This window comes from Takifugu rubripes, chromosome 8 (assembly GCF_901000725.2).
Source record: "Takifugu rubripes chromosome 8, fTakRub1.2, whole genome shotgun sequence".
Lineage (NCBI taxonomy): Eukaryota > Metazoa > Chordata > Actinopteri > Tetraodontiformes > Tetraodontidae > Takifugu > Takifugu rubripes.
In genome coordinates, this window is record NC_042292.1 from 10,434,919 (window position 1) to 10,460,881 (window position 25,963).

At 50.3% G+C, this 25,963-nt stretch overlaps 1 protein-coding gene across 20 annotated transcripts in view; it reads left to right on the forward strand.

Annotated features, from left to right (window-relative positions):
- Positions 1-419: 419 nt before the first annotated feature.
- Positions 420-25,963, forward strand: part of ank2b (ankyrin 2b, neuronal) — a 63,233-nt gene continuing 37,689 nt past the window's right edge. For 5 of the 20 annotated variants that reach the window (XM_029839669.1, XM_029839673.1, XM_029839674.1 and 2 more), the window contains exons 1-3: positions 21,101-21,408; positions 23,865-23,966; positions 25,465-25,563. In XM_029839669.1, coding sequence (XP_029695529.1) covers positions 21,271-21,408; positions 23,865-23,966; positions 25,465-25,563 — 339 coding nt within the window. In that variant the 5' untranslated portion in view covers positions 21,101-21,270. Of the gene's footprint in view, positions 711-7,074; positions 7,274-15,800; positions 16,086-21,100; positions 21,409-23,864; positions 23,967-25,464; positions 25,564-25,963 lie in introns of those variants that run through there. The other 15 variants (XM_029839668.1, XM_029839678.1, XM_029839671.1 and 12 more) reach the window with 8 other exon arrangements.

Sequence of the window (25,963 nt, forward strand, 5' to 3'; positions counted from 1 at the left end):
TTCACTGCAGCTATGTTCGCATAGCGTTAAACTTATGCCCTTCTCCCTACAGGAACTCTCAAAGAGTCATTCATTTCATTACATTATACAGCATTTAGAATGATGCGACACACACACACACACACACACACACACACACACACACACAGGCAGAAAGCACACTTCTTGACACTCGTAGGTCCAACCAAAGTGTCCCTGCTGGTCTGCTGAATGGTGGGGGACAATGGCGCCACCGTGTGGACAAACACATACAAAAACATGGCTGCTGGCTGAAGTTGAATCAGCTGGAGGACAAAAAAGAGACTTTTTTAAAAAGGTGTGTGTGTGTGTGTGTGTGTGTGTGTGAGAAGAGAGAGAGGGTTTGAGAGAGAGATTGAGAGAGAGAGAGAGAGAGAGAAAGGGGGAGGAAAGAGAGACGTCATCTGCTCGGCTGGAGTTCTGGACGCAGAACATCTGAGCACCGTCCGGAGGAAGTACAGTGGCTGCAGTGTGAGGCGGGACAGAGCGGCCCCTGTGCCGGCCTGGTGCCCACACCCCCTCCCCACCCCGCGCCGGAGCAGAGGGCGTCCGCAGGGGGTGTGTATGCGTTCGTGCGTTCCTTCGTTCGTGCGTGCGTGAGGAACATGGCTTCTTCCCCGGTCACCCCAGCGTCCTCGGGAGGAGAGACACCTTCACCAGCCGGGTGCCGAGAGCCCGCTCCCGCCAGACAGGTACCCGCGTGTGCACGCTCCTCACAAACCAAGGCAGAGCCGCGGAAACCCGCCCGGGACGTCTGCAGTCACGCCGTGCACGCGTGCACGCATGCACGTCGCTCCGGCTCGTCCACATCTGGCTGTTGACGCTGAAGTCTTATTTGTATTTGTTCCGGCCGCTGCCTCAGAAAGTTCTGAGCGCTCACGTCATCCGGCGTGGCTCCTGGGCCGGGAGGGGGTGAGAGGCGGCGGGTTGTGACGTTCGTCCTGGGATCCAGCAGAGCTGAGTGGCTTCTGTGGTGTCTGGTCAGGGTGAGAGGGTTCTGGACCAGCTTCAGACGAGTCTCTGCTGGTCTGCCTGAGTGCGGACTCATCAGCTCTCATCACCGACGGGGCTGGCGACCGGCGCCACTGGTCACCAGTCCGTGGTCGTGCCAGGGTGCTCTAGACCGACGCCATAGTAACAGGTGCATGCTTGAATCACGGGACCAGCCGAGGTCAGAGCCTTCCTGCTGGGAGGTTCTGGAGCTCTTACTGTTGGACTGATGTGACCTCAGAGTGATTCTTTAAGTTGATTATTGTTGTCCAGTTTATCTGAAATTAGACTGAATGGAGGCTAACGGCTAACGTCCACGCGAAGGTCACGATCTGCTTTTAGCTTCTTCTCTGATTCCAGAGACAAACGGCGCTAAGCTACTGCTACTACTGTTTATCGTTGTCTTTTTCAAGTTGAGCTGGGATGCCATATCACCCTTGACCTTTGACCTGGGATGAAACTGTCGTTCAGTGAACGAGCCGACTTGCCGGCTGTTTGAAACCGCCGGGTTGAAGGTGTGTACGCTCCGGTTTGAGAGACTGAAATTTGCCCGACCTAAAATGATGAAACATGTAGAACCTCCAAACATGAGCCTGTCCACTGTCCGTGCGCACCACCAGGCTGTGGTGCGCACGGAAACCCTGATGGTGCAGTCTGGGTGAGCTTGTGCCACTTCTCCAGGGGGAAATCCTGACGCAGGAGCCACGTTCGAACAGGGAAACTGCAACGTTAACGGAAAAGAGCCTTGTCCCTGGTCGTCTGCAGAGATGAGGTCTGCTTTGGGAGAGGGGGGGGGGGGGGGGGGGGCTGAGTCCAACCAAGGCTCCGCAGGTGAGCCACTGCAAAATCCACAGGTGACGCTCCCATGTAGGGAGATACCAGCTGTCTGGATCAGCTGATCTGGAGGCTGCAGCTTCAGCCCACTGTGGAAAAACAAGCTGTCAGAGGGTTTTTAGCCTGAATAAGGAGGTGAACAGCTCTTTGCACCAGGACTCCATCTGTCACATCAGTGTGGGAGTGGAGGGACACAAAGACTGGGCCGCTAATATCGCCCCGTTTGTTTCCTGAGCCAATCAAATAAAGCAGTAAACCGACTTCTGCCCTCGCCCACACACCTGATTTGCTGAACATGTGGAGGCGCTAACATGCTAACGCATCGGCACAACCTGAAAACATTTCCATTTCTGCCACCATCACAAATCGGCCTGGCGTGCTGTGTTACAGCGGTGGCACGACGGTGGGGAAGCGTGTGCGCTAACTTTCCTGCTGGTTAAGAGCAGATGAGAGACTTTGACATCCAATGTGCTTCAGGAGGGTTTAGAAGCAGCTTAGTTGTGCTCCTGGTCTTTAACCTGCGCTGTTCCAAACATCCCGCGAGTTCATGGGGAAGGAACGCGCAGGAAGGTCGGACACACACACTCACTCACACTGAGGGTGTCTGTCAACCTGCATGGTTTCAGACTGGGAATACGTCCTATAGACCAATTTATGATCCAGCAAGCTAATGCTAATCGTGCTAAAGCAGCTGATGTTAATGCAACGAAAGCCTGATTTGCAGGAACCAGCTGTGGTCCACCCCACCAGGGCCGTGTGTGTGTGTGTGTGTGTGTGTGTGTGTGTGTGTGTGTGTGTGCCGCGTCATCGTCCTTTCCAGTGATCTGGTTTCCTCTGAATCGGCTACGTCCACCCAGACCAAACCAGACCGCTGCGCCCGTCTCCCATTTATTACATTCACAAATGTTATTATAGCCCCTGCAGATCAGAGCGAGGGAGAGCTGAGTGAGTGTGTGTGTGTGTGTGTGTGTGTGTGTGTGTGTGTGTGTGTGTGTGTGTGTTAAAACAGAATCCATTTTTAATGAAGCTGCCCTCAGAGAGCTGTCACATGTTGTTTTAAATATCCATAATTGATTGGGTGATAAATGTCCTGCTGGAGACGAGGCTCAGCATTCCAGGTCATCAGCGTTCTCCTGTTAGTTACTCTGTATCTGTCCTACGTTTAAGTGACTGGGCATCATTCTCGAGATTCCTTCACGGATTCCTCTTAATATTTACTGATTTATTTATCTTAATTTATCTTTAATTTACACATTTTCCCAGGACACCCTTTGAGTCGGCTGACTTCACTGCTCACTGTCATGTAGAGTTCAGTGTCTGCGTCTGTCGAACTTCACGGTGAGAGAGTGGGTGCAGATTTATGATCCGTTCTCCTGGACGGCCTTTTGAGGGTCATGTGATCTGCACCCAGGAATAGCCAGGAGAAGTGTGACTTGTGTGGAGGTCAGGAGATGGAACAGGACACACCGGTGGGCAGCTGTTTGATGATGAATGGAAACTTTTATGTCCGTGACCTTTCAAAGACTTCCGGAAGTGCACAGCCACACCCCCGTGCAATATCCGGTAACAGCCGCCAGAGGGCGCCGTTCGACAGGTGAGAGAAACATCGCCATCATGGCGTCAAGCCCAAATCTGATCAATTAACTGCGATAAGCTTTATAAAGCAGCTGCTGTGGGAAATCAACAGTGAAATCATTCAGAGAAACAGATGAAAACCCGTAAAAACCCCTCACAACAAAACGGGACGGAATTTTTGCAGGAAGTGTAAAATATGGTCAAATTCCCAATTTATTTAGGCAGATTATCGTTTATTCACACAGATGATAAAAACAGACAAATGTGTCCCATTCATGTCACAGTGCACCTGTGTGTGTGTGTGTGTGTGTGTGTGTGTGTGTGTTTAGTTTAAGCTGGGCTGATTTCACTGAAGGTGTAGCACCTCACTCAGATGAGGGAGGGGGGACATTTTTAACCTCGGTGAGGTCATCTGAGCTGACGGTGTGTTTGCGACCCCGCCCGTCTTTGTCTCCATGTCGGCCCTCCTCCAGCCCCCACTGGTATTTTCCTCTCCGGTGTTCTGATTTGGCCTGTTGCCCTGACAACAGACAGACACTGATGTGAGGGTTTCCTAGGAGACGGGATAGAGGAGGGATTCTCTGGCTGTGTGGCTGCCTGTGGGTCAAATATGACTGAAAGTGATGTCAGAGCTGGGGGGGTTGTTGAGGTGGCTGTGATGAGGCTGTGATGAAGCTCGGTGTACTGGAATAACTGGTGAAACATGACATCACCGTCCACGTTTGGTGGCATTTTTCTTACAAATCAGGAGTGTCAGAGCCGCTAATGTGGGGTAAAAAGTGATTTTTAATCTGCCATCCTGACATTTCTGTCCATGTTTATACCATTTTTAATAGATAACATTTTCAATTTCAGCACTACCGGTGTTTGTGATTATGAAAACACTCTTCTGCTCCATTTCTGCACTAATTATTAATGAATTCCTCTTAATTGATGTGCTTTCTTGCTCTAAGCTGTGGTTGGAGTGAAGCAGCTACTCATTTTTTTTTTGCGGGGGGTACAGGGTTTATTTCCCCTCTCCTCTTTCTTTTCCCTCTTTGTTCTCCTCTTTCATCTCTTCCTCATCCAGCTACACGTGTTTGATGTGCCAACGGGGAAAACCAGCAGCTACTAGTGAAAACATCTCTTTGGTTGCCATGGTTGTTCATGTAGATGCAGTCGCTATAGCAACGCGGCTTCCAAGGCCAGGGCAGGAAGTGTGTCAGCAGGGGTTCAGGTGGAGACAGATGGTCTCGGACCACGCTGGTGGCTAGAGAAATGGGTTGGTTTTGTCCATTACAGACGCTGACCCAGAGCCACATCTTTCTGTCTTTCCAACCGAGGCCGTTGCTTTTGAGTTAAAAGATCGCGGTAACATTTGTTTCCAGGCCAAAGGTCAAAGGTCATGTCCTTCTCTGCTGCCACAGAAGACCACATTTCTTTTACCTATGAGGTTCAATCAGTCAGGGCTGAAAAGGTGCCGAAATGTCACCCCTTACCATTCATGTTCACGTTCACAGAGGCGCAGGAGGAGATCTGTGACCTGTCCCTGATCATCGGGGGGGGGGATGGATCACTGCCACGGATCGATGGATCAGTCGATCCCTTGTTATCAGTCTGAAGTCGGTGTCCTCAACGGTGGCCTCTAAAGCCTCATTTGCCTGTTGTGTTTCCATGCAGACGCAGCACAGCGGCGATGTCACATATCCTCATGGCTACGTCCTTCTGAAGGAGGTGTAGTGTTGTTTATTACCGCAGGATGATCTGGCGGATCTGTTTAAAAACTACAGATTACTCCTACAGGAGACACAACATCCATTACTGTCATCCAATCAGCTGGGTCCATTTCTGCAGCCGCCGTATTTAACCCCTCCACCCCTCCCAGCTCATTAAATATTCAGAAGGGCTGCTCCAAGGGCAGATGGCCCCTCCCTCCCGACCAGGCGTCCAGCTGATGGCGCACGTGACCGAAGGAGGAGAACAAAGATGAAGCTGCAGAAGAGGAGGGTTTCAGAAAGCCTCCATTCCCACCATAACCTCAGCTGATGTATGGAACCGAGAAGTGTGTCAAATAAGTGCCCCAGAGCACCACACGCAGTTCACACTCTCAACATGTGTGTGTGCGGCGCTCCCTGCTCCAGCACTTCCTGCTTCAGAACACAACGTCACGGCCACCAGGATAATAATAATAGTAATAAAATGAGAGAGCAACTCAGCTGAGAGTGCTGGAGCCTTTTCAAGTGCTGATGGAGCCTGAAAATACGGCCCACCACATGCATTTACACACACAACCACACCCACTTGCCCCAGATGACGCCAGACAACACTACAATCAAAGCTCCAGACGGCAATATTACACCCTGCACTGGGATTTTTCTGTCTACACAGGAAAGTGTTTCACTTCAGAGACGTTAGATGAGGCTGGACGACGGTGAAAATAACGCTGACTTGATCACCCAGAGGTCACCCATAATAGGACTGTGAGCACAACACTCGGAGAACGTTTGTTACGCCACACGCATGCATTTTACTAACAAAGTGAGGACATCTTTGGGCCGTGGGGACATTTTGTCTTGTTGGGGCTGCAGGATGTCCTCACAAAGTAAGAAGTATCAGTTTGAGTGTGGAAGTATGTCAGGTCAGTGTGTAAAACATCTTTAATCTTGGTGTTTAATTGGGTGAGAGCAGGACAAAGATTATCCGTATATTTTTCTCACACACACACACACACACACACACACACATACACACACAGACTCTCGGTGCTCATGTTTACATTGAACTTGAGCAGCTACATACACATTTACACTCTGTAGGCCGTTGGCGGGTCAAAGGTCAGGACCCAGTGCTGGAGGTGACTGGAATCCCACCAATCCTCAAACATGACAGCAAGGTTCCAGTGTTGAGCGTCTTCGCCTCATGTCCTTCTCACCCATGTCTCAACCTTGGACTGTCTCTCACAGCTGAGTGTGAAAGGGTGAACAACACTCCGCTGTGCTTCTGAGCAGGAAACTACCTAAAAAAGACAGAACCACAGAACCACAGCCTGTCAGCGGTCGGTGGACTGATGGATGATGAAAACATCTCCCGCTCCGAGTGTTCCTCACAGTTGAAGGCTGCTCCTCCCTCAGCTGTAATGGCAGCTGATAGCCAGAGGCCATCAGTCTGTGAGGGAGGGGAGCGCGTTAAAGACCCTACTACCGTCAGACAACAAAGACCCTCTTATTGGGTCGGGACACCGAACCCAAAGCAAACCGTCTGCCGTTTCAGACCGGAGCACAGGGAGGAGGATTCATAGTTTTCTGGTTAACCAGTAAGAACTGGGCAGCTGAAACACCTGTATACCTGTGCTGAGAGCCTGTAATAAGCGTGGGAACCTGAAACTCCCGCTAACTGGACCCAACTGGCCAGCGGGTCGGGTCACACATGTTTGTGTTCTGGGGAAGAATTTAAATGCGACACACGCCCCTCTTACATCCATACGTATACACGCATGGATGCTTGCGTGCATGGCTAGTCTTTTCCACAGTTTCTAGATACATGCTGGTGGCAGCTGCTGTCATAGCAACGCCATTGTGCTCCCTCCCACCTCCCTCCACTCTCCTCCCTCTCCCTCTCCCTGACACCCCCCCCCCCCAACTCAATCTGCCTGGCTCAGCGCTCCACACAGCCAGAGAGCGCAGAGGATTGGGCAGGAGAGAGGTCGGCTGGCTTCAGTTACCGTGGAGGGGGGGACACAACAGAACCAGGACTGTTCTTCAGAGGCGTGGGGTTGTTATCTGCAGGGACAATGAGTGAGGACAACCACTCCCACTACAGGCTGGACCCCAGCGACCGCCTCAGCGGGCTGGGGCAGAGGAAGAAGAGACCCAAGAAGGTAAAAGTAAAGGGGCTCAGGGAGCGCCGTGGTTACGGGGAGGCTGCTCCCAGCAGGAGAGCAGGAGGTCGTGGGGGTGGGGCAGGTGGAGCAGGTGTGTGTGGACGGGTGATAGTAGAGGGTGATGGTTCTATATATCAATGAGATGTTTGAGCGCAATCCTGATCTTTCCAACTGATTTTATTCCCCTTCCGTCTTCATCCCTGGAAGATGGTTCCTGCTGAAGATGTTCCTGCATCTCAGCCCAGCTGAGTCCTGGTGTGGTCCTGTTGTTGTTGCCACTCAGAGCGCCGTGGTAGTGAGTAGTAGTGGGAGGCTCCTCTCACATGCTGACAGGGTGGGTCCCTGCCTGGCTGCTGCGCCTCTTTGTGTGCCTGTTGTTGTGCGAGGCAGCACACCCAGGGAACAGCCCTCTGGAGACCTTCCACCTCTACACCTCAGCCTTTTCTTGCTGCTGCGATTTTTATTTGTGGGCTCTGTGGTCAGCAATTACCATGATTATTGGAGTGTGTGTGTGTGTGTGTGTGTGTGTGTTAATTTCCATCACAACCTCTTGGCCAAGAGGCAGAATGCTTGCAGTGTAAAACATCACACACACATGCAATATCTGCCCCTAACCCCCCCCCCCCAGGCTGATGAGATGCCCTCAGCGTTCAGCAGCTCTAGAGCAACAATCGATCACCATGTTCATCACCTGCCAAGAAACTGTAACAGGCATTATTTGCCTAACGCAGCGAGTGTGTCTGACAGACGTGCAGCCCAGCACACTTGAATGAGATAGAAACACTAAAAGAAAAGGGCAAATATTTGAAATGTCACGATGTAATCAGCATTTGGCCACGCCTCCTTGTGGAAATGTTAGGTTCTGCTTTTGGGACACTTCTTCAGTGGTCCTAAACATTCATCGTTGTGATTTCCTTCATCAACAGGATCTGGTATATGTCATAACCAGTTTATGCTGCACCTTCCGGTTCTCATCCCTCATTGAGCTGAACACACAGGGCAGGTGGGCGGGAAAGTGTCTGCCAGCAGGGGGCCTCTCAGAGAGGGTGGATGAATTATAGATATGCTTCCCCCGTTCCCCCGGTGACCTGTGGGTGCACGCAGGTCGCTCCACTGTGCTGCTGCCGTCCTTCATATTTGCTGAGATTAATATTGATAATGATGAGGATGATGGTGCTGATGCTGTTGAGGATGATGGTGCTGATGAGGGTGATGAGGATGTAATGAGGATGATGATGGTGATGAGGATGTAATGAGGATGATGATGGTGATGAGGATGTAATGAGGATGTTGGTGCTGATGCTGTTGAGGATGATGGTGCTGATGATGGTGATGAGGATGTAATGAGGATGATGATGGTAATGATGATGATGATGCTGTTGATGATGTGGATGGTGATGGTGATGAGGATGATGATGGTATTGATGATGGTGCTGTGAGGATGAGGATGAGAATGAGGATGGTTGATGATGATGATGATGATGATGGTGCTGATACTGTTGATGATGTGGATGATGATGATGTTACTGTAATGAGGATGATGATGGTAATGATGAAGATGGTGCTGTGAGGATGAGGATGAGAATGAGGATGGTTGATGATGATGGTGCTGTGAGGATGAGAATGAGGATGATTGATGATGATGATGATGATGGTGGTGATGGTGATGGTGATGTGATAATAATGGTGATGCTGTTTATGGTGATGATTATGATGACGATGTTGATTATGGTGATGATGGTGATGATGAGGATGTAATGATGATGTAATGATGCTGATGATGATGATGATGATCTTGACATCAGTTCAGTTTAGTCAGTGAATTTTAATGTAAATCCTGTTGTTCACTGACATAAAGTCTCTATAAACGAGTCATCAGAGCTGCTTCTGTCAGGTCAGCACATCTGGAAAGACAAACATCTGCTCACGACCCTAAATAACTCCCATCCACCTCGCCCTCCAGGCACCGCTCACTCACACCCACTGAGCCTTGAGCGTTTCACCTGACTTTATTCTGACTGAATCAACCCGGGACACGAGAAAACGCCACCATGTCGCAGCCATCGAACCTGTTTCAACTGGAGACACACAAATCTGTTCTTAAGTCCTGGCAGTTTTCATGCTGACGCAGGGGTCACACGGAGGAGTGGGATTAAAGTCAAGACTGGGATTAAGACTACATCTGTGTGTGTGAGTGTGTGTGGGGGGGTGTGTGTGTGTTTGACCCCCCTTCCATGTTGCTTCTTTTGGACAGTAAATAACCACACAGATGGCCTGTAAGAAAGACACACAGATATCACCATGGCAACCAAATCCCAGCCGCCAAAAAGAAAACTCCCATCTGAAAACATGTGAGGTTGATGCCTGTCAGCTCACATTCATGTTATAACACGCTTATTACTCTAATAAATAGGTTCAAACTGCTGCCAGTACTGCTGAGAGAGAACCAGTTTAAAATATTAAAATTAGAAAATGAGTTTTTGTTGTTTGTTGTTTACATTATTCGTATAATATAATTAGTATAATTAGATAATTTTGGGGTTTGTAATCTGGAGTTTCTCTAGTCTACAGACAATTTTGACTGTAACAGAAGCTAAATTAACAAACCAAACCGTTTCTTTAAGAATTGTGGTCTCAGAGCTGTTCGGAAAAGTGTCCCGTTGGTGGACAGAGTCTTGTCCAATGGCGTCATTGGTTTGGGGCTGAGTGATTGAGTGTCTCAGCACATTGGCGCAGCCTTCAACTCAGGATCAGGTTTAACCCTCTGACCTCAAACATCAGAAGGTTCTTCTCTCTTTACTGGATGAGGAAGATTTATGAACGTAGCAGCTCACGTCCAACATGACAAGAGTGGGTCTCATCCGTGAAGACAGCCTCTCACTGATGTGGACAAATGTTCATCGTGGTGAATGTTCCGGAGCTGCATCGTAGTGTAAACATCCGTACCTCCCCTCTCCTCCTCTGCCTCCCCCCCGAGCCATAATGGCGGCCCAGTCCAGCGGTGTTGCTAATCCAGTTAGCTCAGCTCTGTAGATGCACCCATTCACTGAGTCTCACCACCAACGCAACCTTTTGTTGCGGCTAATCTCATTGGCACAGACACACCACACACAAATACCCCCCCAGGTAGTGATGAAGAGAGACAGGACGTCCCGCTCTGTCAGCAGTGTTGAGTTCATTCTGATGTCCTATCCTGACAGATTAGCCGTCGCTGGCTAACGTGTGAAACACGATCAACCACAACGAACCTGAAAATCAAGCCGTTCCTTCATTCTGTGACGGTTCCAGCCAGCACGGAGCAGCAGGAGCCTCCAGGAGCTGCCGGAGCCTCTGCCAACGGGCTCATGCAGGAGATTAGGCTCCTTGATGAGTTTGGTCACAAATCAAAATTAATCCCAAGTTTCACCATTTGGTTAATTTCCTTGCCAAGAAGCGGGCTTGTCATTAGTCGCTGCTTTCAGCCAAGACTGAATCCCACATCCTCTGTGGTCCCCCCCATCTCTAAAGATATTGTTAAACACAGAGCGCGAGGCTAATGGCTAAGCTATCCCAGGGGTCTCAGACCACTGTCGGAGTCCTGAGGAAGACCACAACCAATGACCGAGCTTGGTGTTTTCCTAATATTAGACAGGATCCATAATCAGCGGATGTGATCGGGCATCATCTGTATTTACGTCAGAAAGGATTTTTGTGACATTTGAGAAGAACCCTTCTGACACGGATGTGAGATGAGCGACATTGGAGAGAGGAAAGGGAGCAGAAGGGCGGAAAAGAAAAGGTCAGTTTATTTCATCACACAGGCTGAGTCAGCCACGTTCCCGTTATTCCCATTTTTTGAAGCATTTGTGATGTCAAAGGTGGACATTCCTGGGAGGTGCCTGGCTGCTGATGAACTCAAAGCCATTTTCCGATGAAGAGGACAGTTGGAGTCATGGCTGCAGGAGATGTGACGGCTCTCTGGGCAGAGACAGAGCAAGGCCTGTTCAGAGGGACAGAAGATGGCCTTGTTACGCAAGAACTTCCACTGGATCCACGTTCCTCCGGCCCCTGTGACACAGAGGATTGTAAAAGAAAAACAGGCGGCACTGTGTGGCCGATCTTGGAGATCTTTGTTGATGTTTTGCTCAGGGTTTCGAAGGAGTTCATCAGATACAATAGAGCTCTCAGAAGAGAAGAGTCTTCATTCACCAAGCTGACAGCCACTTACAGACAGGAACATCCTCCACCGCTCCTGCCCCAGTTCAAGGCAGCAGGAACTCCCACAGAATCCAGTTAAAAGCAGATGTTTAATGGGGAAAACTGAGCAGGTTCTCACAGGAAATTCTCTGGAATATGAAGATGCTAGAAGGCAGATGGGGGTGGGGTCTTTAAAGACACTTTACACACACACGCACACACACTGCACCTGTGCTACATGTACTATGCTAACAGATGCTGGTTCAGAGCCAGAGAACAACCCTGACATGGATTTTCATGGGTTGTAGCTGCAGACCCCACCCCCACCTCAAGTGTCCTGAGGCTGTGAGTAATGACACCCCCACCCCCTTAAGTCTCATCTCCCCTCCCCCCTTAGCCTCCATACATTATGCAACACCCAGCAGGGTGTGTGTGTGTGTGTGTGTGTGTGTGTGTGTGCGTGTGTGTGCGTGTGTGTGTGTGTGTGTCTGTGTGTGTTTGAGTATAAATATGCCTGAAATCAGCCTCCATGAGTGAATTCACTGAATCTGCAGGACTGTGAGGGCCTGATGCCTGTGCCCCCCATGGAGCAGCACAATCCCTCCTTTACTGGCCTTTCTTTCATTAAAGGGGACATTTTAAAGTTTGTTTTGTTTTTGTTTGTTGAGTATTTTTTTTGTTTATTCTGATACGACTTTTCTCCGTTTACTGTTTTCGTCCAATACTACAGGTTAAAGACGCAGTTGCAGCGACTATGTTCGAGCTGTAGCGACACTTATTGACCAAAGCTGGTTACTACAACCATTAAACAATGGCATTATTATTATTATTGTTGTTATTATTACTATTATTATTATTAGTAGTAGTAGTATTAGTAGTAGTAGTAGTAGTAGTAGTAGTATTATCATCATCATCAACAACAACAACAACAATATTAATAATCGTATTATTGTTGTTGTTATTGTTGTTATACTGGTTAAAAACATATTCTACTTAAATGGAAAGGAAAATATGATACCATTCTGCAGCATTACCACAGCTATAATATAGGAACTCTTACCAAACTTGACTGTCCACTGTCTCGGCCACGTGCAACAGTTTCCTTGTGCACGATTCAGCAAACTAAACATGATGTAATGAGAAGAAAACAACGCTGAACTCACATCTCTCCATATAATAGGAGATGTTCAGAGCTTTATTGTGATTGTTCATATCTGGACAGAAACACCAGCAGAAGCAATACTGACCAGCTTAACAGAACCAGTCTGACCAGAAGCTGAAGTTCCAGCCAGAACCAGATAATACAGCTCCTAGAGAATATTGTTAAAGGGTGGAATGTCTACATTGCCTGTGTGTGTGTGTGTGTGTGTGTGTGTGTGTGTGTGTGTGTGTGTGTTTGCGTGTGTGCGTGCACGCTCATACACCCGCCCACTATTGTCTCTTTATTACACCAATCTGATTCTAGGTCAGTAGAAAAGTGTCCTCTATTTTTGTCCATTTAATCCCCTCTAAGAATGCACACACCCTGGTGTGCACGAGCGCGTGCCCATGTGTGTGTGTGTGTGTGTGTGTGTGTGTGTGTTAATACCTTCAGCGTGTTACACACTAATCCACTCACAGTCGGGACGACTCTCCAGCCTCTTCCCCTTTTATCATCTTTCACACACAAACACACACACACACACACACATGCACTTTCATGACAGCACACACTCTCACTCTGAGGCATCCGCGGACACCCACACTGGAGGGACAGTTTCCTGGGGTGGTGTGGCCTCTCTGGGGGCATCCATGAGCACAGCCATGGTCGTTGGAGCGACAGGCCAGGTAGGCGCTGATCCGTGGCTTCTGTACGTGCACACGGTATTTATGTGGTAGCAGGTTGGAGCCTGTGTGACTGTGAAGCCACTCTTTTCCTGTTTGTGACCCGGCGTCGCCTTGTTTGGACGTTACCGTGGCAATGGCCGCGTGCCACGGAGACCTGACCGTGATGCGTGCACACCTGTGCTGCCAAAGCGTGCACCCTTCGCCCCTCCAAGCCTTCCGTGTTGCTCCCTCACTCGTTAGGGAGTCAGGCAGGCTTGATTAGTGTTTGGGGGTTTAAATATGTGCTTTTGAATTGTTGGAAACGGAGCCTGTGGAAGGTAAAGTGTGTCAGTAGGTGAGCATTGATCTCTGCTCATGAATCTGGGACACACACATCACGGAGAGATACGCTGCTGCTCCTGACGACGCCTCGCATCCCTGTTGCTAGGCAGTAGACAGGGGCCGGCACGGTGTTCCAGATTCTAAACACGGATGCTAATATGATGCTTCCTGTGCATGATGCAACAGTCCTCTGCTGGGAGCATCACAGTCTCTGTGATGGCGTCATGATGTTAGAGTATCGTCCACGCTGGGTCACTGCTGCTGCAGATCAATCCGATACCAGTTCCACCAACTGACGATTGTTCTTATCAGCCAGAATTGCTTTAATCTTGCAAAAGTTCTTTGATCACATTCGTTTCTTTTTCTTTCTCTCTCTGCTTGGCCCCGCTAACAATCTGTTTTCTTAAGCAATTGAAATGAAACGATTTGAAAATGTTGTCCTGTGGTTTCCAACCAAGAGAATAATGGTGATTGTGTAAAAGCTTTCCGCTCCTATGAAGAGTAAATCATTTTACGTTGGACTGTGATGGGCCCGCTACGGCGATCTGGGCATCAGTGTGTTCATTTTTCGGCATAAAGGCAACAGCTTGTTATCGCTCATGAATCTCTTCATACTTGCGTGCAAAGCTCGATGAGGTCAGCGGCACCACGAGCCACCGCCCACTTCACCAAAATCATTTATGGGCGTCTGCCCTCCACCAGGCGGGGTGGTGGTGAAGATGGCAGCTTTCTACAGATGGCAGACGCCCAGGAACAATAATCACACAACAATAAGGAGTGGTAGGGCTTATATGTGACCAATGCTAATCACTTCCTTAGCACGTTATCATAGCAGTATGAAAGTGGGGGCGGCCTGAAAACTGATGAGACCGTCCTTTTAACCTTGAGAATGTTGGATTGTTTCAAAGGAAACGTTCTCAATGCAAGACGGGGCTGATTCATGCCCTAAACACGGTGGTTCTGTTGGGTGGGTGTCCATCCAGGTGTGCTGGAGTGTTTATTACAGACACTGTGTGTTGTTTGGGAAGTGCTGTGTCGCATGAGGATAAGTGCTCTGGCCTGCTAACATGGTGATATCATTCCTCTCCCTGTCGTCCCGTTGAACCAATTACCTGAGCTCACATGTCCCGAGGACACGTGTCTGAGAGGTTACAGCTTTGTCAGGGGCTCCTCACGTCCAACTCTGCTCCCAGGAACTGAAAGGCAGATAGAACCAGGTGTAGAGCCTGTAATCTGTAAGACCCCCTCAGCCGATTACTGATATAATACACCCCCAGATTAGAGGCCAAACAGCCAGCTTTTTCCCCCCTGTTACTGGGGAATTTTTATAAAATTGTTGTAAATTTTGTCATCTGCTGGTTCCTGCTCCTATCTTGTTTGGTGTTTTCACCACAACTGTGTTTATGTGTCACTTGATTAGAAACGCTTTTGGAGATCCACGTGATCCTGAAATCTACTGCAATTTCACCTGTGGCCACATGAGGGCGACATTGAGTTGTGAAGCAGAAAGGGTGAGGCCCAGAAAGATGAACACGGCAGCCGCCGACTGCTGCAGGGTGTTGGTTTGATTCCAGCAGGGACAAAAGTCCGGTGGAACACCGACAGGGTCAGTCTGGCTTCACTTACTGTCTCATGAAGGAAAAGCTGACAGAAACCCCCCAGAAGCTTAAATTTAGAGCGTATGCCACAGATGAACATGTTCAAATGAAGCTGCGTGTCTGTGTGTGCGCGTGTTCTGGTTCTGTTTTGTTCTGGAGCTGTGAAATCTCCCAGTCAGATTGTACCATTATGCAACACCTCAGGGGGTGAGGCTGAATGAGCTCACTGCTGCCCCCGCAGCTGCAGGTACTGTGGTACCGCCCTTGGTCTTCTATTTAAAAGGCATTAGCGGATGCTTTTGTGTCCAGTCCACACCACATTCCCTCCCCTCTCTCTTTGTGCTACTCACTGTCCCCTCCCAAACCTACCCCCATCTAGTTCTACAGTCTTCTTGTCTGTTTAAAGAGTCAAAAATGGGGCTGCCCAGGTTTCCATAGCATCTGCTGTTACCTCCACGGGCAACATGATAAAGAGGGGCGGAGCTCTCCTCCCGCTCCCTTCTTTTTTATTGGTTTGTGGCTTACCTCCTGCACTGGCCCACCCCCCCCACCCCTCTCTCTCTATCCCTCCCTCGGATGCGGTTATCGAGGCAGCGGCGAGGGAGACAGACACACACTCTGACGGAGTGAGTTGGTGGGTTGGAGGCTTTGAGGATCGCTCCCCACCGCTGAGCTGCTCGGTGTTTGGGTCACGCGAAGAGAGGCGGATTGTGACTTTTGTTTAGTCTTCTCCGTGTGGAGGCAGAGCGAGGGCAGCCATGGCTCATGCTGCGGCTCACATTAAAAAGGCCAGGTCTGAGATGGACCAGCCTCCAGACCTGAAGGCTCTGGAGAAAGCCAAGGAAAGGAGGAGGCGTTCCCGGGAACGGGCTGAGCGCAAACGCAAGGTACCGGGCTGGCTCGCAGAAACGACCCACCCTGTCCGTGTCCACTCCGTGTTCTCCGCTCACTTCCTCCCATCACCCCTTCATTAACCATCATGCCACATCACCTCCACCTGCTGAAGAAGCCTCACGTCCGTCATAATGCGGAAGAATTCCTCCACCCGTTGTCATCGCTCATGTGAAAGGAACGTGTTTATGGTGTACGCCGTGACCCCGCCGCTGTCATGCAGCAGTGAAGAGCAACCCTCATTTTACCCTTCATTCCACCTCAGCCTGTCCACACTCAGCCCCACAACCATCCAGAAAGAGCCAATCCCACACTGGTTCAGTTACCGGTTACGGGTTAAATGGGTTCCAGCTTCAGCATAAACCGTCACGTTCAAAGCCACAGCGGTTACGGTGACAGTGGGTCACATGTCGCAGCGGCCGTGACGGCTGGACTGTGCCAACTGTGGGAAGCCCAGTGAAACTGGTGAAAATGGTGAAAACACAAGTCTCGTTTTAGGTGGTTCAGACGAGGACTGGGCAAAGAACCACACGGTTCCAACAGGACTGAAAAATCCAGTTTAGGACGTCGTCAAGGAGAAAATAACCAACAGTTCTGATCAGCTCATCTCAAAACAATGTAGCATCGTGATGTATTATTGTGTGAGTGTGTGTGTGTGTGTGTGTGTTTGTGTGTGTGTGTTTATGTCATTTTAATGGATTTGATGCTGCTCATCCATAAACAGCATGCAGACTTTTCTCTGCATTTTCCCCATTCGATCACATCGGATTAAATGTGTGTGTGTGTGTGTGTGTGTGTGTGTGTGTGTGTGTGTGTGTGTGTGTCTTAAAACATTTGCATACCTCAGAGTGATGAATGGATTGATTTGGGTGGACCGTCCTGAGGACGCCTGAGGACACACATGTCCAACATGCGTATTGGTGTCTGCTGAGTTCAAGTCCCGCTGGGAAATGTTAGCGGCCGTGTAAACGGCCGTCAGAGCCACTAAATCACGCTGTTATGAAATGATGACATGAATGTAACATCACTAGATCAGCAGTTACATCATTAAATGTCCTCCACGCTTCTTCTAATCACACCACTGAGGCGGGTTCTGGGAATTCTCCGAGGTTTGAACAAGCTGGCGGATATTTAAAGTTCGCCCTCTGACACTTTTGGTGCTTCTGGGGTGGGACTGTACGCCGGTCGTGCTGAGGACAGCTTTTGTCAGCAGATGGTTGGCACCAAGCAGGATGGAGCTCTGGTACCTGGGGAAGCCTCCGCACGATGGTTCCTGTTCTCTGGTTCTGTAGAAAAGCCAGTTCTATTAACAGAAACCTGCTGGTCTGGAGCTCCACATCCTCGCTGATTCGGCTCCTTTTATACGCCGTGTCTGACGAGCCAGGCTCTTTAAACCTGTGGTGTTGTTGTGGTGTTTGCTCTGCCCCCATCCTGAGGCCATTCTGATCGACTGAGAGAACCCAGAAGAATTCCCTCTCTTAGCATGTTACTGGCATGTTCCTGACTGTTAGCATCTCCTGTCCTGAACCGGCCGCTTGCCGTAGCAACCGTCCTGGTTCCTGTCACGTTTTTACCGAATGTGACGGAGACGTCACGTCCTTCATCTTCGGTGTGACTGACAGCACGAACCCATCATGGATTTATGTATGCGCTACATGGATCTGCTGAACTGGGATTGGGCAAAATCCAGGATTAGAGCATCCGTAATCTGTTTGCTATGGCAGCATAGGGCACTGCGGCGACGGACGGCGTTGCCATGGCAACCGCCCGCATCAACCGCGGCGGGGCAGGGTCCACCTAAAAGTGACGCCAAAACGTCCAGCAGGCGTGTCAGAACAACAGGGCCGATGTTTGTCGGGCTTAGCTGGACCCTGGGGAAAGATCCCCCAAAGGAGCTTAGCGTGACACTCACTTTTAGCAGATCTGGGATCAGCAGCATCCATGTTTGCTGCTCTGCTGCATGTGCTCACACAACCAGTCTGTGATTATATGGTTATGATAATGGGGCAAAGGCATCAGCCAGGTAAAGTTCCCCAAAACCTCCTACAGAACAACATTGATCACCGTTCATGCCTTCTTTTATCATATAACCAGTTTTTATTGTGAGAATCACAGGAGGGACTCGGTTTTATTATTTTCTATAGTGTGCAATTGAAATGACCTTTGACCTTTAATCTGGCACACCTTAATGTTGTAATGCTGAGGACACAAAAGAGCTCTGAAGTGGCGTGAAGAGGCCCGCGCTGCGTCCAGCACCGTGATGGGGAATAACAGCGTACTTCTGAAGCTGGTGCCGGCGTTGTGATGGCGATGGTGAGCCGTGATGTCAGCCGCTCTCAGCTGCTCCTCGTCCGCTCTGTGGGTGTTCGCCGGCTCTATTTTCAGCAGGTTCCCCATCCTTGGATCTGCCCGTATCGCCCCTGGATTTTATTATGATTTTACGGCTCCGCCCGTGTCACATGACCTCTGTCTCTGTAGCAGCTGAAGCATGGATGCACCTGAAGCGTGTGTGTGTGTGTGTGTGTGTGTGTGTGTGTTTGTGTGTGTGTGTGTGTGTGAGACCATTGTAGATTTTCCTGACCAAAGTGTGTCTTCAGGGGCAGGAGTTCGCTCGTAATTCTGCTGCTATTTTTACGCTTAGCTGTGATGCAATTTTAATGCTGCAGGTGGGGAAAGTGGGACGCCATCCGCAGACGGTGCAGCGGGTCACAGGCGCCACAATGTCAGTGTGTCAGCCGTCGATTGGACCAAAAGCAGTTGTGATGGGGTCTCAGCAGGGGTCCGCTCAGACCAAGAGGCTGTACAGAAGTGCGGGACTGTTTGCTAATTGTGCAACATCTGGAGCGGCGGTCCATCCGGGATCAGCTGGGCCTGCGTGACGTTGACAGAGCGGAGAGGGGTTTTTTTTATTCTCAGAGGTTAAAACTTTGATACGAAGATAATGAAGAAGATGCTGAGAGCTCCGTCAGCGGAACTCTGTCGCTCCCGCACAGATTCCAGCTGCCTCCAGCTGTGAGGGGCTGGAAGGAAAGTCCAGGCTCTGCTGTTCTGCTACAGACTAAGCTGTGGCAGCTTCCCTAACCCGTGTGTCTGTGTGTGTGTGTGTGTGTGTGTGTGTGTGTGTGTGTGTGTGTGTGTGTGTCTGTTACAATTTGTGGTCAGTCCTGACATCCATCACCCGTCACCGAAGCCATTCCCTCCCAGTCTTCCGCGCTGTACCCGGTTTCCATGGCAACCGGCCGGGTGCTTCCAGAACTCCCCGTGGGTTGAGTTTGTGGCCGCGTGTTATGACAGGATTAGACTTTGTTGGAGTCTTGTTGAGGATGAAGTTTAATCCCGGTAATTTAGATGTTGCTCCGTGTGCACGTGCTGCATTAATGTGAGCGATGTTGGCCGCTAAAGCGCAGATTTGGGTTTTGCCTGGATGACCCCCCCCCACCCCCACCCCCCACTCTGGGACAGGTCTCCATCACTGAGAGGGTCAGCTTGAGCTGTTTCCATCAGACCTTCTCCGCGCCACCACTCTCATTAAGAACGTCAGCTCAAAGCTGTCACAGGATTTGTTTCTGTTTTCCACAGCTCAGACCTGAAAACATCATATAGAGGAAGTGCCCCCCCCCCCCCCCCCCCCCCACAGAGGAGCCATATGGTCAACCCGAGATTATACGGGTTTGTTGTCCGAGTTGGCCCCGCCCTGTGGATTACCACCCAACATGGAGGGGCGAGGGGTTGGGAGGGGGGCTGAGGGGCAATGTCAGTAGAGACTTTGATGTGTTCTGTCCGTGTAGCTGGAACCAAACGCACGTAAAGTGCCGCCTCGCCCAGATCTCATCAGATGTAAGTGGATCAGCGTGAGGGACGCCGGCGTGACACGCTGAGTGAATCAGCTGGAGCAGAAGGTCAATGAGAAGCCCGCCCGCCTCAGGCGGCTGCTTTTAGTGGTTTTAGAGGACGCGTGGCGGTAAAACCCGCTTCCTTTTCCTACGCTCGCAGTGAAGGTTCAAGCCCCGCCCTCACGCCTAGGCAGGTGTTCTAAAAGCCCAAAGAGCTGCTCTCCTCCTTCGGGAGTTCCTGCGTGTTATTTACAGGCAGGAGGGAGCTGGTCAGTGCCCCTCTCATGTGTGCAGGGGTACGTGATCCTGCCGGGAAACCCGAGTTCCCACGGTGGGACCTTTTTCACCAGAAGAGCAGGTCATTCTTCTCAGCTTACGGCTTCAGCTGGAACCGGAGCCCCGCAGCTGTACGTTACACATCACTGGCTCCTCAGAAATATCGCTCTGTCAAAGGAAGGCTATCATTAAAACCGGATTTGTTTCGGCGTTCCGGGACTCGTGTTCTCAGTTACGGAGAACCGCGGCGATTGTGCCTGGACTCATGACGCGTCTCTCCTCTCATTCCTCCACCCACGGCCCGTCGCTCTGCGTCTTCAGCGCAGGAGGATTGTTTGGAAATGAGTCCCACAGTGACGCCATTGTCTGGGCCCACAAAGAGAACGTTAGAACTTCTGGCTCATATCGTGGAGCTTCTACCAGACAACACACACACACACACACATGTCTGTTTGCTGTCTGAGCGGATCGATGAGCAGGAAAAGGTCCGTGTGACCCGCTGGATCAATGAGGCTGGGCTCTGGGCGACAGTGTGACACAGATGAGCGTCGGTGAAACACACGCCTGCTGACAGGAGGAAGAGCGATGAAGACGAGCAGAGCCAAACCGCTGCTAGCTTGTAGACGTTTGTGAGCGTCGGGATCAAACACGTGTTTCAATCACGAGTGATCAACATGTTTCAGCCGCAGGTTAGCGCACCAGTTCTGTCCCTTCCCTTCCTGTTTTGGCCCGCCGCCCCGTGGCGACCACCCTCCCACTCCCTTGTGCCCTCGCTGCGTGCATAGCTCTGCCGGTGGGAGTAAAAATAGCCTGTTTGGTTGAGTGGGGAGGGGGTGTTGCTCAGTGGTCAGCAAGAATTAGCATTAAAGAAGAGCTAGCACTGTGGTGGCAGGACATAAATCCACACAGGGCAGGACAGAAGCATCCAGGCCCGGGCCCCAAGGACGGGAGTTTTGGAGGTGCCCCCCAGATGGGAAGCTTTCTCGGGGGAGGGGAAGGGATTACCGGTGATAAGCTGCCCCCACACTGCCTCTTTCATGTTCTGAGGGGATAGACCTGCAAACTTTGCACCATGGGCAACGCAGCCATGTGTCAGGTGTGTGGCTCTGACAAGGGTTTGAGAAGCATCGGGAGCGGGTCCAACCTGGACCAGAACCACCCTGAGTACTACTGTGCAGAGCACTTTCCTCTGCAGCCCCCGCCGAGGCTGGTAAGACCTCACAATCAGCAGCTTTCTCAACGCTTTGGTGGATTTTATTTCATGGCAGTGACGCACCTGTTGGTTTCAGTGTGAACGTGTTTGAGTCTGGGACATTTGAGCATTCTTTACCTTTTTAATAGGACTTCTGTTTGTGTGTGTGTGTGTGTGTGTGTGGGGGGGGGGGCCCGTCCTTTTAAAGGCCAGCGTGACATTTTTGTCTCTGTGTCGGAGCAACACAACCCTGTTGCTAATTTGAAAAGTAGTTTACTGTAATAAGTTTAGCAGCAGTAGAGTCAGTGTTTCACTCCTGTCCTTTTCTAACCGTTGATGTCATTCGTGTTCTGATTTTGTTTGGAGAGGGGAGGAGAGGAGAAGGGGAGGAGAAGAGGAAAGAGGAGAGAAGGGGAGGGGAGCAGAAGTGAGGAAAGGAGAGGGGGAGCAGAGAGGAGAGGGGAGGACAGGATGTACTTTGACAAATGTTCTGATGATGATTCTACTTCTCTAAAGTGAGGACATTCTCGCGGGTCCACACAAATTCAAAGGACAAAGGAGGCTTAAGACCCTGGTTTTAAAGTTGAGGGTTGAACTGGGTTTAGGTCAGAGTCAGGGTCAGTGTCAAGGTCAGGGTCGGACTTAGGGTCAGTGTCAGTGTCAGGTTTAGGGTTAGGGTCAAGGTCAGGGTTAGGGTCAGGGTCAAGGTCAGGGTTAGGGTCAGGGGATTAGTAGTGATAGTTTGGGTTAGGGTAAGGGGCCGGGTAAATTTGCGTTTTACTTAAGCATAGATAGTCTACAAGAAGATGGATTTTAGGTTACAGACAGCAGTCCTTGTTGTCATGGTTACTCTCACGCAGGGCAGTGTTTGTCTCCGTGGTAACAAGGATGGGTGAGGATCTTGGGCATTGCGAGGGCTGCTGCTGGCAGGGCTGGATGTATTATGCATGAAGCTGCGTTCGGCATCAAGGTCCAGAAACGGAGGAGGCGGAGAGAAACGTCATGACCTTTAACCTTTAATACCTGCCTGCTCTTGTCAGGGCCATTAGGCAGTTCTTCCACTGATATGAACGGAATTGGCCCAATCCCATTCCTCCTGTAGGAGGACAAACAACAACAACAACGCTATGCTCCCTAAATACACGCCGCTAGAGCTAGCACTGGTGGCCTACTAGCCAGCTCTGTTTGTTTAACGTGTTAGTTTAAAGTGAGCTCAGCATCGATGGGATAAGCGTCGTAACAGATAATCAAAGTCAAAGAACTCCCCAACCTTCTGTCTGGTTTACAAACAGTTCCGGGGGCGAGTGGAGGAAACTCTCAGTCCTGTCGCTCGCTGGTCGGTGCTGTAAATAGCTTCCATTTTATTAAACCACCTCCAGTCCTTTCTCTCGTCTGCCACAGCTCAGAAATGTCTGGGGGTGGGGGGTGGGGGGGTATCTCCTGACTTGTAGTCATTTAAGTTAGGCCTACGGGTGTCGGGTCACATTGAGCAGGTACTAGTGAAGAAAGTCTGCCTCCTACCAGCTGCAGAACATCACCAGAATCAAGGGGTTCCTGTCTGGAGAAGGCACAGAAACGTGTTCAGAAACTCGTAATGGTGTCTCACAGGCCTAAACAGGAACTGGATCAGGCAGCTGATCCAGAATACTTTAGCCAGATTCACCAACACCAGCAAACTGGGTCAGGTTTTTGGTCCTCAGACAGCTTCCATCAGAATCTCACTCCAGGTCCACACAGACCTTAATGGTCCTGCACCAGAACACGCCTGCACGTGTCGGCACCGTACGATCGGAGCCCTCCCGTCATCAGAGGCGGGTTAAGTGTCAGCTCCTCACCTGTGGAGCAAACTTCCTGAACACCTGAGGCCTCCTCAGAGGGTTCTGCTGTTAAATCAGCCCTGAGCAACACTCCTCTGACGGTGGGCGAGTTGCTGCAGTGCAGGTTTGTGCTGCAGTAAGACAGCAGGTGTGTGCGGGTCGGTCAGGAGACGATCTGTGTGTTCGTGCCAGGGTGTGTGTGTGTGTTTTTGGAATGCTACATACCGAATGCCAGAACTCATTCTACTAACAAAGTGAGGACACTTTTGGGAAGTGAGGACATTTTTGGAGGTTTAAGACATGGTTTTAAACTGGAGGTCAGGGTTTCAGTGTGTGTGTGTGTGTGTGAGTGTGTGAGTGTGTGTGTGTGTGGCTGCAGCCACCAGACGCTGTGGGAAAGAGGATCATCTCAGCTTCTTCTGGGAGGAAGTGAGCTGTGTGTGACTGTGTTTGGTCAGAGATGCTGAATCACCCTCACGCTCCTGCACATGCGCCTCCGGCTGCACGGAGCTTAAATTTGTTTCCCATTCCAGCCGATCACCTCGGTCCAGACGATGATTTCCTCCCTGAGACCTCAGATCTGTCACGTTTTCCTGCCTTCAGAACCGGAGTGACAGGCGCAGGCGTGCTGCTAATCATTCTGTGTGTCTCCTGCAGTCCGACAGCAACACCAGCTTCCTGCGCGCCGCCAGAGCTGGAAACATCGACAAGGTTCTGGAGTATCTAAAGGGAGGGGTGGACATCAGCACCTGCAACCAGGTATGACACACAAAGATTATTTCAGTCTGACGCAGAGGTTTTAAATGTAGCGATGAGGAGGAGCGGAGGTGGGGAGATGAAGCTCCTGTGTTGGAAGGGTAGCGTCCTGCCTCTGCCAGAGCCTCCAGATCAGAGTGATGGTTGTTTCCTACCATCTCCATGCTGGTGCGTTGAGTTAGAATCACATGATATCTTATCTGGGGGGACTCGAGTGTGTTGGATCATGAACCGTTTCTTTATTTAGTCTGGATATCATCTACTTTCCACGCATTCATTCCAGCTACGGAGGAGAAGCTGACACGATGTAAACACAAAAACAATTCCTGACCCAGGCAGCTGATGATGATCACGGATTTGGCTGAGAAAGAGAAACGTCCTGCTCAGATGTTCTGCTCTGGGCCCTGGATCGGTGTGGGTAAAGTTCTGAGCTGAGACGTTCTTAACGTGGAGAACGGTGTTGATGAAAGGGGTTGAGGAGTGCGATGTGTTAGCTGGAACTGCAGCTGGAAGTTAAGTTGCTAACATGAGGCTAGCGTCCTTGCAGTTAGCACAGCGAACCCTCTGACAGCTGCTTGATTACATTGGTTTAACAAAGGAGACACTGTACCTGAAGAAGGAGAGACCTTCAGCTAAAAACAGGGGATGTGAAGACTGAGGGACCGAAGTCAGCTGAGAAATATCTGTAAACGATGAGCCCAGGATGGAGAGGGGTCAGCGGGATCCCACAGGGACCTGCTCTAGGACCTGGTTGGAATGCAGCCCCTGTGTGATGGTGTGTCAGTCAGAAGAGGGAAACCTACCAGCTACACTGTTAGCTTGCACTGACCAATATTTATATTAACAATGATGAATAAATATTGGGAATGATGAAGGTGCACTCGGAAGAGCTGGTCAAGGTTGGTCCCCACCACTCACCTGAAGGCTGCTGGGATGGGCTCCTGTCATAGCCGGCCTGTCCTTGTGCCAAACTGGGAATTCTATTTTAATTGTAGAGACCGTCGGTGGTGCTTTAAATACCCAAAAGGTCTGGGTTTAATGACTGGACTCACACTCCTTTCTCCAGAGCAGTTCCCGTTGGAACTGGAGAACGGTCCATAGAACAGTCACTCATTCACTTAATTCCTTGGGTGTGAAAGGTGCCCTAAACTGGTGCTGAGATCTTTGAGAGAACTCTTCAGCAGGACAAGGAGCAGGTCTGAAAGCACCTGCTCTGTGTGCCACAGGTGCTTTCCCGACCACAGGTGTGTACAGGTGTGTGGACAGATGTCGCCTGATGTAAACTCCAGAGTGCAGTTGTTTGTGTTTTTCACTGGGTTCTGAGCAGAACTTTGATCTGCAGTGTTTCAGGTTCTGTTTCCACTCTCAATGAAGTTCCTCAAAGTTCTCTGAGTGGTGGATGTTCTTCAGAGTTCTGCAGCTTTTTCAGGCTGGTGTTAATGCTGATCTCAGCTTACTGAAGATGGAACTGTGACTCTTGCATTGTGTTTTTTCCCTCCAGAACGGTCTCAATGCTCTGCATCTGGCAGCCAAGGAGGGTCACATAGAACTGGTCCAGGAGCTGCTGGACAGAGGAGCCCCAGTGGATTCAGCCACAAAGGTACGTCCATCCTGAAGGTCAGACTGTGGTCGATGTCTTTCAGCCCCACCAGATCTGATGTTCTAGTTCGAAGCAAACTAAAACCAGCAAACCTTCACCAACCTCCTTTCACCTGTGTGCTCACACTCGTATCATCAGGTCAGGTAAGTCACCTGTGTCAGACCGGGACCAAATCGTCAGTTCCCTACTTGACTGATATGGATCATCATGTCCTGATGATCACTTCGCCGCCACTTTAGAGTGATGGTGAAGGGTTCTTTGGGCACGTCTTTAGATAGTTCTTCAGGGTAAATTCGGCCCGGTCGCTCACTTTAACTCCCTTTAACAGTCTGAACTTTCCCTACCAGCCTGCAGGGTTCGCTCTGGGCTCTCCAGATTCATCCCTCAACACATTAAATGC